Here is a 15,119-nt window from a genome sequence, read left to right as displayed (position 1 = left end):
GTCCTTCCAAGTTCTTCATCGACCATGACACGAGTTACAAAAGCGCAACCCGAGTTCACAAGACAGAACACCCACGTTCGAGACGGTCGATGAAAAAAAATGAAGAGACATAGAGGCAAGAATCAAAAATAAGGCGGTAAAATACGGAGAAATAATGACATTACGCAATACTTTATATTGAAAGAATGAAAGAAGGGGTTTGGAGGCCTTTTTCGTTGTTAATTAAAACTAACATTTGAAAAAGCTTAAAATATTATAGGCGAAGTTACTCGTAGTGTTTATGATGTAAATGTGAGGAAAATAAAGTGGATGTAACGATAACTCGCCGCTGGCAAGGAGGAAACCTGCGACCTTCAAATAACGCGTCCGATCGGCTTCACCAACCAAGAACCTGCAGTGCAGTTGCGTAGCACCGAACCCATGCCCCCTCTCCCCATCTTCTCGAACAAAAATTCTCCCATCTCCCCTGCTTCAGCGGTGGTAATTTCCCCTGTCCACTTAATGGGGTATGTATATAATATTAACGTGTAGATTCATTTGGTAGGGCACCAGATGCGTCATTCGGAGGCCCTATGTTCAGTTCCCGCCGGCAGTATGTTATCTTTCCGTCCACTTTACTTTCCATTTGCATCACAATTGTGACAAATAACATCTCAAGTACTTTCTTTTTGTTCCTAACTACAATCTATGGACATACGATTCGTGGCTTATTAGAGAGAACACATGAAAAAAAGAAAAGAAAGCAGCTGCTGAGCACGGATTTCTTTTTATCCTGTCAACGAGATTTTTATCAAAGGGAAACATACCTGGTCGATCCAATTGAGAAGCTAGGTTTAAAGATAAACGTGGAAGTAATTTTATCCTTCGGAGGGATTACATTAGGTTATAGCCACGGGGAGGTTTACCCTGCCGTGTGTGCGTACATAATGGCCACAAAAAGATTACCTTGTTAGTCTATTGTTAATATTATTTACGGCTACGAGACTACCTGAATGCCTGACTCATAATTAACTCACTTGATGATCCTGCCGCCTGGTTCTTGGCCAATCCCCCTTTGTGGGTGAGTGCCAGCAAAGCTGAAGGCTCATCATCATCATCATCATCTCCCCCAACATCTGCCTACATCACCAGTGGCAATGAGTTACGACGTGGTTGTTCACCTGTAAAACAACAATATAACAATGGTTTGTGTTTAACGTACGTGCTAGAACGAAGGTGAGGTTACGAGAGACGCCGTGTGTTGGAGGGCTCAGTAAATTTCCATCTCTTCGATTTAGATGCGCTTGAAGCAGAACTAAGTACATGAGTCACAAGCGTTTCTGCCTCTATCGGAAATCCGACTGGCGCAGCGATGATTAAACATCTGACCTTCGGTTCGTCAGCAGAATAACGTAATCATTCTGCCACCAGTTCTCTTGTTTTGTACTATGCCGTAATAGGCTGGGCAATGCTGTCAAAGCAGCGTAATCGACGGCACTCTCCTGTTGACTACTTCTCATTGTGAACAGGCATGTGGTATATGCGACATGCTTGTGCTTCTTTTCCTATACGACTGCGGCACGAGAGTGTTACTGTGTGTTGTACTCTTGAGTGACTTTCACCGTACCTTTCGCTACACAAGGCGCGTGCTCTGACAATACCTGCGCATAGCAGAGAAACGAGCACGTGCATTCCACGGCGTCTGGTAGAGTCACGCGATCTGCGTGCATATGGCTCGAAATCGCACGGCCGTATCACGCTTACTTCCTTATTTTCTCCGTACCGTTCTTCGCGTCGGGCCACTGATGAACCCGCCTCTTCTATAGCTCTACGTACACTGACTGATCCCTCTACATACGAATGCATTGCGCCTCTTCTCGAGTGAGCAGTTTTTTCAAGAAATATAACTGCGCCGTCACATGCAACGGATCCATAGCTCCAAGAAAGAGTCATCCCCCGCTTGTCGAACTTGTGGTCTGCGTCGGCCTCCCAAAAGTCTTCATCCGCTCTTCGAGAAGAAAACGTGACAAGAGGACATCAGCATGCGCACAGCACTTGTGAGAAAGGCGGTACGAAAGGCCCTCTTCTCGCGTTATCTCGTGCTACCAACAACATCGCGTGCCGAGGCAGATGATGAGGCCTTGAGCGTCAATGCGCTGCTGCAGCCCAGGAGAGCCGCTGCATAGGTAATATTCCCGGTGCCTTATACCCTTATACCAACAAACACTCGCGTGGGAACTGGACTATACGCCGAACGCCGCTGGTACGATCCGATGCTCGTGCTTGTGGAGGATGACGGCAGGTCTTTGTTTCGTCGCACGCCACTCGCTATGGCACGCTTTTCCGTATGCGGTGCGTGTGTTTGGGGGTGTGTGTCAGTGCACTTAAAAAACAAGGACAATTGTATGCGTTGGAGAGCATTGCTATGAAGCATTGTCTTCTGCTGACACTTGCGTACTTTTGGCGTGCCCGCCTGTGCTTCGCATCGGTGATGCACGATCTCCGCTTTAAAATAGGCGTATCAGCGTTGATAGCGGCTACAAGAGCAATGCTTTGAAGCAGAGACGCTGAGCATAGACTAATAACGGAAGCATCACATTTATATTAGAGTAAAAGGTAGACTTGCTTGGTCAGGTTATCGCGATATGCTAGATCGTGTGTTACAGTGGCATATCTGATAAGTAGACAGGAAAGTACCATCACGTGAGAACTTGATGTGCAAGGGAATCTTAAACGCTATCTTGCTTTTATTGTTGTGGTAGAGGTTCAGAAAGACGTAGAAGAAAACTCAGGACTGCCAATAAAAAAGCCAAAAACTGGTATACCACGAAGTGTGTTGATTGTCCGCGACACGACACGTAACGATATCGGTTATTACAAGGTTAAAAAGCGCTGAGTCACATGACTTGTACCTCAAAAGGATCCCATGGAGCAAAAACAAATTTAAAGCTGTTGCGAAGGCAAGAAATAACGGTGCTCATGATATTTCGGGTTCAAGTGACATTCTAAACAAATACTGAGAACATTATTTGCTAACTAGTGTGAGCTTCGCGCATATGTTTATTTACCCCGAGTTTGTGTGTTTACGTTCGCGGCTTCATTTGCCTTTGTGTTAAATTAATGCACTTACTTTTGTGTCATAATATGGTTCAAATAGACAATCATACCAAGGAAAATATAGGAGATGTTGTATGAGGTAATTGTAATGTAAATGTGAAGAATGAAAATTTTAGAAAATAACTGGCCGTTGTCAGGGGCCAAACCTTTGACCTTCGAATACCGCGTCCGATTTGAACGCGCTATGAGAATAGCGCGTTCGAATGCGCGTCCGATATGTCAATTAAACGTAGGAGTGTCAGTCAGCGCCACACATCAGCGCCATAGCGTCAACCATATAATGTGGACGGGGGGATAGCCACCGTGGTAGCTCAGTTGGTAGAGCATTGTACGCCTTATTCGAAGGTCGCACATTCGTTCCCTGCCCACGGGAAATTATCTTTGTATCCACTTTTCTGTCCTCACATTTACTTTAGAGTTCCCCCATACAACATGCCCTATACTTTTCTTGGCATGATTGTCTGTTAGATCTCAATAATATTGTGTCTAACAAGGAAAACAAACCTATAAGTGCACACTTATTTCTTTTAAAACACAGCACTTGGGTGGTACAGTATGTGTTGAAAGGAAGGCAAATAAAAACAGACAGAAACATTTTAAAAATGCGAAGCACACGCGCGGCATGTGCGCTGTAAGTATGGACATACTAATGACGCAACCGCATCGAGAGCACAGTACGCAAGCTGAGTACTACCCAACTTTGGTACGACCCAACCACCGCGTTATTTCACTAAGCGAAAAACTCTCCGTTCTGTCTTCTCATTTTCGGCATTGAGTTGCGAAAGCAAGCTCTCGGCATTGAGTTGCGAAGCAAGAGGAAAGCGCGAACGGCGAAGAGGAGAAACGCTTTAGACTCGAAAGTCCCACTATACCTCGAATTTAAGAGCCTCTTTTTTTTTGTGTGTTTGTGAACTCGGCATAGCACCGCAGCTTCAAAAAAGAAAAAGAAACAGCTTGGCAGCTACAATGGAAAAATGTTGACAGTTGCGTACGAGAACCATCTTTAGACAACTTTAAGAAACTGGCAATTCAGCTTCTTCAAGCTGGCTAAACTATCGCGGAGAAGTGAACAGGTGTTCCACAAACGAGCTTGGCGCGAATGGTTGCGTGAATAAGAGTATAAAAGGAAAGCGTTCGATTCACTCAAGAGTGAAACTTCAGGAGCACGTAAGGAAAAACAATAAAATCAAGAGAAGTTTGTTAATGCAGCAAGAATAAACACCTTTGCTGTTTTCACAGTATAGTAGACAACGAGCGAAAAACAAATAATAACCAGATTAGCTCGAACGTTGTTTCCTGAGCAGCTCACGATTCCAGTGCTTTGACAACAGTGTTCTGCGCGTATGTCAATTTTTTTTCTGTACCACTAAGGAAAAAACAGTATAAACGAGCGATTTTCTCACCGGGTTTATTTCCAACTGTCCTTTTCAGAAACTATAAATAAAAAAACTGAATGCAATGTATCCCACATTTCGTGCGTGGTGGTGTCGCGGAGTCTTTGCGAATGCTCGAATGCGTGAGCTTCACGGCACTGTAGTGAGGTTCATCAGTGAGAGGCGTTGTTGAGCGGCGAGAACGCCGACATCTAAACGACATGCTCCTCCTCGGCCGCTGCAGGAATTCGAGCAACTGCCGCGGCAATCAAGCCGCATTCCTGAGCGCTCGCTGCAAAACACTATCTTGCGCGCGCGATTGTCGGCGTGGCTGATGCCTCGGTGCTTACGTCGCGACGACGTTGCCGACGACTACAACGCGGCGACATCAGCGCGGCGACGCGCATACCAAGCGATGCTGGCGTGTCTCTCTCACTCTCTTTCTACCTTGCGCGTGGAGCTTGCCTGACGTTGCGCGCTCCAGAGACGAAATCTGCTTGGAATTCACCTTTACTATTGCGCGGGATGGCTCGACGATTCGGTGGCGGCGAGATTTTGTGAAAACAAAACTGGGAAGTGGGCGGCGCGCACAAATGATCCAAATACCTGGTCGTGCGAATGTTTGGGAGCCGCGATTTTTTTCGCTGGCGCATTTGTGGGACGCACGTCATTCGCATGGTTGAGGTTTTAGTGAGTGAGTGAGTGAGTGAGTGAGTGAGTGAGTGAGTGAGTGAGTGAGTGAGTGAGTGAGTGAGTGAGTGAGTGAGTGGGAAGGTGCACGTTCGTGTGTGTGGGCGGCGTGACTGTTGCGTCAGCGAGTGAATAAGAGGGCACACCTGGTATAAACAGCCAGGAAGAAAGAAGCAGTGTAATGTAATAAAATTGTACGGTAAACTATGTAGTGTACACGTATCTCGCAGCAGTATACGGCCACTAGCGTGGGTTCGGTCTCAGTGAGCCGCAGGGCCGCGTTCACAGTCGCCTCGAGTGAATAACGCCGCTGCACACGCACGCTCGGACAGCCAAGGTGCCGACGAGCGCAGCGCGGCAAGTACACAGTACTGCTCTCGAACAAGTCGCAACCTTTGTTGCTTACGGCAACAAAGAAAACGCAGTACAGCACCCGCTGCAAAAGGCGGCAGGAGAGCAAACGAGGCTTATCCACACCACGGGTGAAAGTACCACACAAAGGGGGGCCCGCGAGCACGTCTTCTCCATGGGCAAAAGGGTCCACGGTCGCGTGCCGCTGAGGGAAACAGACACTCGTGACTATGCTGCGTGCTCTCACGATCAGTGACCACAGGGCCCAATCGCTCGAGCGAGGGCAAACTGCGCTCGCGTTGGTTTCGAGAAGCACTGCTTTGCGTTGTAAGACCACGTGCGAACACCCCGCACTACTCTTCAACCTAGCGTTCGGAAGGGGCAACGAAAGGCAAACGTTCGCAATGAGCACAAGGCGCTGTTGACGAGTCTGAGCGGGCACCGAAACAAAAGAAGCCGGCGGGCAGAAAGAAAAGCCCTCAAGAAAAAAAACGGGTCGAAAAGTAATTTTCAATTCTGGATAGTTCCGTGACATACCAAATTAATCGGGTTTGGCAAAACCAGCTGTCTGGTCGGCTCCCAAAATCAAGTTGTAGCTATTAGTGTCTACTTTGTTGTTGATTCTTTTTTCTCACTATCTAAATCTTTGGTTTCTTTCTTTTTTTTAACATACTCTCTTCACCATACAACTCCCCCCCCCCTTTTTTTTTTCGTTGTAAGCAATAATGCAGTTATCTTCCATATGAGACTATATATTCTCTTGGCCTATCCCCCAGAGTGGGTACGAGCCATGGATTGGAGGATACAAACAAACACAAACAAACAAACAAAAGAAAAGGCGTGCTCATCTTTCGCTCTTCGGGGAGGATCTCAAACTCCTTCCGGGGGGGTGGGGGGGGGGGGGTGCACGCGAAACGTGCCACGAGACTCGAGCCCAGTGCCACAGTCGACATCCGGTTCCGGGTGAGAGGGGTCAACGTCACTCCCGCTCTCCCAACGCCAACGGATCGCGAAGAAGGGGAGAGTCATGTTAGGACATGTGAATGGCAGAAAGGCTGGCATGCACGCGCAATGGCGAAAGGCTAGCACCAATCCCCACAATTATCACGTGGCGTGAAACGTTTATTTAGCGTCTGGCAATAAAACTTGAAAACAGGCAAGCAGTATCTTTCTGCAAAAGCCGACGGCTGATGGAATGGCTCAATTCCGTTCTGAATTGTTTAGCGCATTTATGTAGGGAATTTAAACGCATGTGACACTTTTCTCCAACTATCATGGTGATTCCCACGACGACCTCAACTTGTCAACTATACACATTTTACAATACCGTCGCTTGATTTTTGTGGACAAGGCTTACATATTGTCCATTCAGATTTTTCTTTTGGTTATTCACACTTAGTTTGCTTTGTATGTTGACGGGGTTTGCCCGTCAGTGCCTATGTCACTACTATTGCTATTTCTTGCTATTGTCTTGATGACTGCAACCGTCGGTATGTCATTGCGCATTGCGCCACTTAACGGTGCCGAACTGACGAATCCGCCAAATGACTGCCTGCGACCGCCGAGAGAAACAGCTTGGTTTAGCGTTGTTCTTGTAGGGCGTTGGCTACGTGTAGCGATGGAGACTGGTGTGGAACGGAGTTTCGACAGCCGCTGCGTCTACAAAGAGCGAAGTGCAAATGGCCGTCCTTGATGACAGCCGCTTACGGCATGGTCGTTCCAAATGATTCTCACACACGCACACACACAAAGTATACAAGAAAAAAAAGGGAAAAAAATATACAATTTTCTACCATCTCCTAGCCTTCCACACCACGCTTCATTTGTGAAATTTTTGTCTCGTTGTGTTCCTCGGCTAGAGGCTACCATCTCATTCTCGTCGGAGAAACAAAGAACTTATGAGAAGCGTCCCATTGCATAGCACTCGCGAAACTGACGACGAAGAAAGGGGAACTCGCGCTAAGTGCGTGGCACTGAGTTAAACGAACCTTTGAGTATCCGTTGGAAAAGAGAGGCCCGTTTGTCCTACTCTACTTCAAATAAAGACTGGCACAGAAGAATAAATAGGAAAACTGGAAAAAAAGAAACACTCGGTAGCGAGTTCTCACACTTTCACAGCGCAGTTCGTGTACGTTCTCTGTTTTCAGCTCCACAAACGGCGTTCCGTCTCTTTACGCCGGACACCTACGCGTAAGAAAACTATAGGAAAAATCAACTCGCGAGAACGACGTACAACGAGGAGAAACGACGAGGCTGAGGACGAGGCGACAACGGAACGGTCGTTCCTTTTCCTCGGCGCGAGACAAAAGACGGCGGCAGACGGGCAACGTGTCGTCCTGCCTGTTTTCTTGGCGCCGATTCAAGACGTCTGACATGTTGCGTCCTTTCACCCCGGATTCACAAAATAAGAGCCAGGCACCCCCACGTTCGATCGCCAGCCGCCACCACCCACCCAACGCAGCCCTAGCTTCTTTCTCTCTCTTTCTTTTTTAGTTGCTTCTTGGCTCTTCTTCTCTAGTAAGAGAAGCGTCTCCGACCAAGCTCTTTCTTTTTTCACGAGCCGCGGCTGCCAAGCAGCTGCGCGCGAGAACCGATTTCAACGCACCATTGTCTTACCCTTCCGAGCCCTTTGGACCACCCTGTTCCTTCTACGCGACTTGTTCTCCTTCCTTTTGAACTGGCTAAATATTTTATTGACGTCTGCAGCAGTGTGTAGCGTCAGCTCCACCAACGCCAGCCGAAGTAAAAGATATCAAAGTTTGAGAAATGCGTAGAGCTATCGGCTGCGCAACAGACACACACACAGCAAGGGGACTGGCACCTCTCTTTATTCATTTTCCTTCTGGCTCGTTGGGTTTCCATCAGACTTGTCTGGAGAGAGCCGCAGCCTATCTAAGGCGTCTCGTTTAAAAAAGTGGCAAAGTAACACGGCAGCCGAGCTGTAACGAGAACAAAGAGCGGCTGCCGATAAGACTATGCGATGCGCAGAGTGGAGATGAAGGGAAAATCATTTTCTTGACAGAGCGGGCAAGGCGGCCGCGGGTTGCGCTGCGTCTGCCGATGGCGAGTGCAGCTCTGCTTGCGTAGTTTGCGCGGTGGTTCGTGTCTCGTTCGCGCGACGCGCGTGGCTATTCGTAACGCACCCTCACGCTGTTGAACGTCGATCTGGACAATGTCTTTCGTGACTGATGCTACATAACGTAACCCATGAAGCCTGTTAGGTGGCTGACGCTTCGGGTCACTTTCGTAAGGACGCCTACAATATTATAGGCTACGTGTGCACGCGGGTTTGTAAATACGAGTATGCCTCGTTTTTTTTTCTTCACTTCGTATGGTTGCATAGACTTGACTGTTATTTTAATGTATGCCGTGGATGTCTACTATTTGACGGTCGCGTAACACCGACCGTTAGCAGGTCGGTGTTACTTTTGTCTACAATTATGCACGCCACATACAGCGCAAAAGTAATGCGCTCTTCGTTCCCACCTACATGGCACACACGAACAAGTATCGTCACAGCAAGTGACCGACTTCAAAAGCAGTCGCAGTTTAATGTTCTCACGACCTGTATTAGAGAAGCTAATTTGCCCTTACACTTTCTCTGAGATTGTTTTGGTTCTCCCCTCGACATAAGAAATTATATTTTCGATAGTTACTATTTCAATGATTTACTCTGCCGTCACGCAGCCGATGATGGTCTTAAGTAATCTGTCTTTTGTAGTTGCGTTCACCACTTTAAATAGGTTCTCAAGGTTTGTGCTAAAACCATCATAGCTCTTCAATATTTGGAACAGATCACCTAAACTCATACCGGGGTTATTTTAGCCGTGGCGTTTGCCAAATTCTGACTTAACCCTATTTTTTTCGAGAAAGAAAGAAAGGCATACTTCTCTTGCCATCGAAAAGTAGCTACAGTGCCTCCTGAGCTAACGCCCATCTGTTATTACTACATTTGTACGAGGCCGGTTCTCACCCTCAAGATACTCGCTCATCCTACAGGGGAGTGACCCAGATCGGCGTCACGCTTTTGCGCTTGGTTCGCAGGATCAAATTCAATTGAACGCGGTGAATCAGCGGTGACGCTGCGGTGCCTGGGCTCGTCGCCGCCGCCGCCGCCGCAACTAGCGTGAAGAGATGTGCGGTTGCTTGCCGCCGGAGAGCCAGTTTCGATTATCGGAGATCGTTGGTGCGCCTCCGGAATCCAGCGCAGAGACCGCTCAAGCTTGCAAAGGAGGAAGTGATTCCCAAAGCGTCCATTTCTTTCTCGGAGTTCTCAAGCGTTTATTTGACTAAAGGACATAGACAACGAGGCTTTTTCCAACCATGATCGACTTGTCCGCAGTTTTGTCTCTTTGGTGGTGCGACAGTTTTTTTTTTTCATTCGTACTTGGCACGTTGGTTACGACACAGGCTGCTTGGCTACCAAAGCAGAGGCCATTTGTTCCTGCTAAAGTAGAATGGTTCAAAAAGGCCATCACTGGATTGAAGTTTTACCTCTTACTAATAAATGCGAAGCATTCCTTAGCAAAAATCGGTGACCTTGAGCGTATCTATCTATCTATCTATCTATCTATCTATCTATCTATCTATCTATCTATCTATCTATCTATCTATCTATCTATCTATCTATCTATCTATCTATCTATCTATCTATCTATCTATCTATCTATCTATCTATCTATCTATCTATCTATCTATCTATCTATCTATCTATCTATCTATCTTTCTATCTATCTATCTATCTATCTATCTATCTATCTATCTATCTATCTATCTAGCCGCTTACGACTTTTAGCTCTCCTGGGCGTTTCGTTAATGGTATCGATACCAAACTTGGTATGGCATAACATGACTGTATGATGAGCATAAGTGACTAGTCGTACCATGATTATCATGATATGTATGTCATGAATGTCACGACTTACATTTTATGATCTTGCTGCTCTTTCGGTGGTTTCACTCGCATGACTTGTTGAAAAGCTGGTATGGTATGACATGACTGCATGGCGAACACAAGTCACAGACCCTAATATGATAATCATGACACGCATGTCTGGTAAGTCATGAGTTTTGACTACACTCCACGCTCACGGTTCGCTAGCGGTCGTTTCACTAGTTTCACATATACCAAATTTGGCATTACGTGCCGTGAACGAATGATGAATGTATGTGTGACTAATGCAAATGATAATCACGAGATGCGTATCATGTAACAACATGACTACATGCCACGCTCATGATGCGCTCACGGACGTTTCGCTACCTTCACATATACAATGTCTGGTATTACGTGACGTGAATGAATGACAAAGTTATATGGGACTGGTGCAAATGATAATCATGAAATGCGCATCATGCCACAACATGACTACATGCCCCGCTCATGATGCGCTCGCGGCCGTTTCGCTAGCTTCACATGCGCCAAATTTAGTATTGCGTCACGTGAATGGATGACGAAGGTATGTGACTGGCGCAGACATGATAGTCATGAGATGTGGGTCATGTAAGAATATGACTACATGCCACACTCGAGGCGCAAATACAGTTTGACGTGACCCGGTGAGCGTGCGCGCAGGCGTTCTTTTCGTCACGTCACGCCGGCGATGCCCCGCCAGGGGCCTATCTGTCTGCCCACGCCGCGCTGCGTTGCTTTGACGCATGCGTGTTTGACCGCGCCCGGCGTCTCTCCGTCCCAAAAAGAGGCAAGCGCAGTGCTGTCTAGGTAACGTCATCGGCACGAAATGCAGCATCATCAGCACGTCGCATTTCGCGCCAGTTGTAGCTGGGCCGTGCCGACGAGCGCTGGTCGCGCCTGGCGTCAAATTATAGAGTGCTCGCGTTTTCCTAGCATCTAGGCGTCGCTCGTGCGCGCGCGTGAATGTTACGTCAGAGTGTACAAGGCCCTTCAGGATGCGCTCGCGGCCATTTCACTAGCTCCGCATATACCAAATTTGGTGTTACGTGACATGAATGAATCATGAAAATATATGATAGGTGCAAACATGATAATCATGACACGCGCGTCATGTAAGAACATGACAACATACGACGCTCATGTTGTCATCGCGGCCGTTTCGCTGGTTCCACATATACCAAATTCGGTATCAGGTGACGCGAATAGACGATGAAGGTAAATGACACGTCCAAACATGGTAACCATGATATGCGTGTCATGTAAAGCTACATGTTACGCTCATAGCGTGCTCGCGGTCGTTTCACTAGTTCCACATATATCAAATTCGGTATTACGTGACGTGAATGGACGACGAATGTGAATGACAGGTGCAAACCTGATAATCATGATATGTGTGTCATGTAAAACATGACTACATGCTACGCTCATAGCGCACTCGCGCCCTTTTTGCTAGCTCAGCATATACCAAAGTTGGTATTACGTGACGTGAATAAACGACAAAAGTAAATGACACGTCGAAACATGATAGCCGTGACATGGAAGTCATGTTCGCAATAATTTACCTCCGCCTCGTAACGTTGTGACGTATCGATTTTAAGGTGACGTATCAACCTTCCTTATTCGTGCTTCGCATATCATTGATTCCCGCTGTACGTGGAATCTGCCAATTTTTTTAGTATTAGATGTTCTTTCGTCCACTTGCCTTTGACAATTGAGGAGTTCATACCTGTTATATTAAGGAATTGTGCGTCAACACTGCGGGAAATACAAAAAAGATAAGTCGGTGTTTTTTATACAATTATTTTCTTAATAGCTGGGTTTTAACATTTCAAAATATGATGTTGAGGAACGCCATAGTGGAGGGCTTTGAAATATCGCTCCCCTGGGGCCCATCACCATCCTCATCATCATCATCATTATCAGCAGCAGCAGCCTGACTGCACCCACCGCAGGGGAAGGGACTTTTCCATGATCCGCCAATGAACCCGGTCTAGTGCTTTCTGCTTCCACGTTATAGCTGCGAACTTTTTAATCCCTCAGCCCACCTAACTTTGTCTCCCCCTCGTGCGTTTGCCTTCTCTGGGAATCAAGTCGGTTACCCTTAACGACCAGCGGTTATACTGCATACGTGCTACGCGGCCACCCCATGTCCATTTCTTCTTTTTTATTTCAATATGATATCCTCAACCCCGATTTGTTCCCTGACTCACTCTGTTCTTTTCTTGTCTTTTAAGGTTACACCTATCATTTTACTTTCCATCGCTCACTGCATCGTCCTAGATTTAAGCTGAACCCTCTTTGTAAGCCTTCAGGTTTCTGTTCCTAGGTGAGTTCTGGCAAGATGCAGCTGTTATATACCTTCCTCTTGAAGGTTAGTGGTAAATACCATTCATGATTTGAGAATGCTTCCGGAATGTGATCCGCCCCATCCTTACTCTTCTAGTTATTTTACTCACGTGGTCTGGCTCCACGGTTGATACCTGTCCTAAGTAGGAATGTTCCTTTACAACTTCAAGCTTCAATCCACCTATCACAAAGTGTTCTTTTCTGAAGCAATACTTTTTTTGCAGACTAGTTGGTTCATACTTGAAAAATTGAATTGCTGCAGAAACTTGAAGGAAAACAAGGGAGACAGGAAAGAGCGCAAACTGTCTGCCTTGTTTTCCTTCAGGTTTGTGCAGCAATTCAATTTTTCAATGCTGTTTCCTGCCGAGACTGCTTGACATTACTTTAGTTTTATGCATACTGTCTGCAGCCCTACTTTTTAGCTTTCAGTGTTCAGTGATCATGAGCTGTAATTCGTCCATGAGTTACTCTTCAAGGCAAAGTCATCAGTTAATCACAGTTTGCTAATGTGTATACACTACATTAACTTTTATTCTCAACTCTTCCAAATCTACGCGCCTGAAAACCTTCTGTAAACAAGCGGTGAATTGCATTAGAGCGATCGTGTCTCCATGCCTCACACCCTTCATCAGTAAGAGAAGCATATCCGAACAAGCCCTTCCTTTCAGTTTAAACACATCTAAATCTGCGGCTGGCAGGCAGCTGCGCGAAAGAAACGATTTCACCGCACTCTTGTTTTACCCTTCCGAGCCCTGTGGACCTCCCCGTTTCTTCTTGCGGCTCTTCAACGTGCGCCTAAATCCAAGTACACTGGCCAAATATTTTCGCCTCCATTGATAATGCAGCCGTGGCGGCCGGGATTTGATCCCAAGACCTTTGGGTGCCGTAACCACTAGACCACAGGGGCGGGGCCGTCCTTTATTTAGTCTGTCTGGGTGCGAAACTGCAGTTTAATGGGGAAGTGAAATTCCTCGCAATAACTTGAAATTTTTGTAGAGCGTGCTTCACCACAAGCATACTATTGCTGCAACAAAGACGAACTTACAACGTACTTGGAGGGGGGGGGGGGGGGAGATTGTTCAGTGCACATCCAGGTGAATATTACCACTGTAATTGTTCTTACATGTGCACTCCACTTCTTATCTCCCCAGTTTGTTTTCACCTTCAACACGAGAACGCATCAACCTAATTTCGTCTGTCTTTACGCTTGCAGAGCTGCAAAAATAAAACATTCACTAAAAAAGAACAAATTATGAACCCAATGAAGATCACTTCTTCGATTTCATTGCTGTAGACCAAATAAACATTATCGAACGATTCTGCATAGTGAGCACCTCGTAAACTCCTTTTCATAACATTCCATTCTCATAGCACGCGGAATGGTCCGGAATTTCGTTATGCTCCAAAGACGCACTGAATTACCATAATCAAATATATTGCATCAGTTGAGTTGCTTCCGTGAAGATTGCGGCATTGTGCGATATAGTTGCGCTTTAAACTGTTTTTATCAACGTGCCAGTTTCGACGTCTGTATTACTGACTTCTTTGTTTAATTGCAGTTGCAGATTTTCGGTTACAACTCGGACCTGTACGCCAACATGTCCGAAGCCGTGGAGCTACGAAGGAGTGAGGGCCTTGTCGGGATCTCCATCTTGCTCCAGGTATGTTGGTGCGCATTTCACATTGCACACAACTGCATAAAAGTATAACTTTATATTGTGGTACACACTAAATGTTTTTCGACGTTTCTGCAGGGGGATGGCACCTATTCGAATACATAAACGTCACTGTTACGAGTTACGGGTGCCTTGTCCCATACATTGGTGCTTACTTTTATCCAGTTAAAAAGAGTAAGATGAAATAAATCTTGTCATTTGTTCAGATGTAGCCCTGCTAGCACCCATTTCACAGACTAATCGATCCCAGCTGGGCTGATAAAATATATGTCGAAGACACCTTTATATTATTACATTGCCTGGAAAGGTCTGAATAGCTATTTTGAACGGGATTGCTCGATCATGTTATTGATGTACAAACATCCTTATTACAAAACATTTTTGAAAGGGAAGTCGTAATTGTAGATAAGACTGAATTTTATTATCCAAATGTTTCCACCGGCGAGTTTACGTGCTCCATTTTTTATGCATTAAACCTCAACAACTCCCTGAATTTCCTGTCTCCTCTGAGTACTTTACTGTTGCATCTTGACTTTACCAACCTTCTCGCGCTGGTTTTGTGGCTTTGCAGTTGAATGTTATTGTCTCTGTTGTTCGCAGCTTGGCGATTTATCCCAATCCGAACTACGAGTCCTGACGGGCCAGCTTCATCGGATAACATACAGAGGTAAG

At 46.2% G+C, this 15,119-nt stretch overlaps 1 protein-coding gene across 1 annotated transcript in view; it reads left to right on the top strand.

Moving 5' to 3' along the window:
* The window catches only part of CARPB (Carbonic anhydrase-related protein B), a 206,795-nt gene that overhangs the window by 145,018 nt on the left and 46,658 nt on the right, over positions 1-15,119 (top strand). The window contains exons 5-6 of the mRNA XM_037420470.2: positions 14,331-14,432; positions 15,048-15,114. Of these exons, the coding sequence (XP_037276367.1) occupies positions 14,331-14,432; positions 15,048-15,114 (169 nt within the window). The remainder of the gene's footprint in view (positions 1-14,330; positions 14,433-15,047; positions 15,115-15,119) is intronic.

This window comes from Rhipicephalus microplus, chromosome 2 (genome assembly GCF_043290135.1).
Source record: "Rhipicephalus microplus isolate Deutch F79 chromosome 2, USDA_Rmic, whole genome shotgun sequence".
Classification (NCBI taxonomy): Eukaryota; Metazoa; Arthropoda; class Arachnida; order Ixodida; family Ixodidae; genus Rhipicephalus; species Rhipicephalus microplus.
This window is presented reverse-complemented; position numbering and strand designations above follow the sequence as displayed.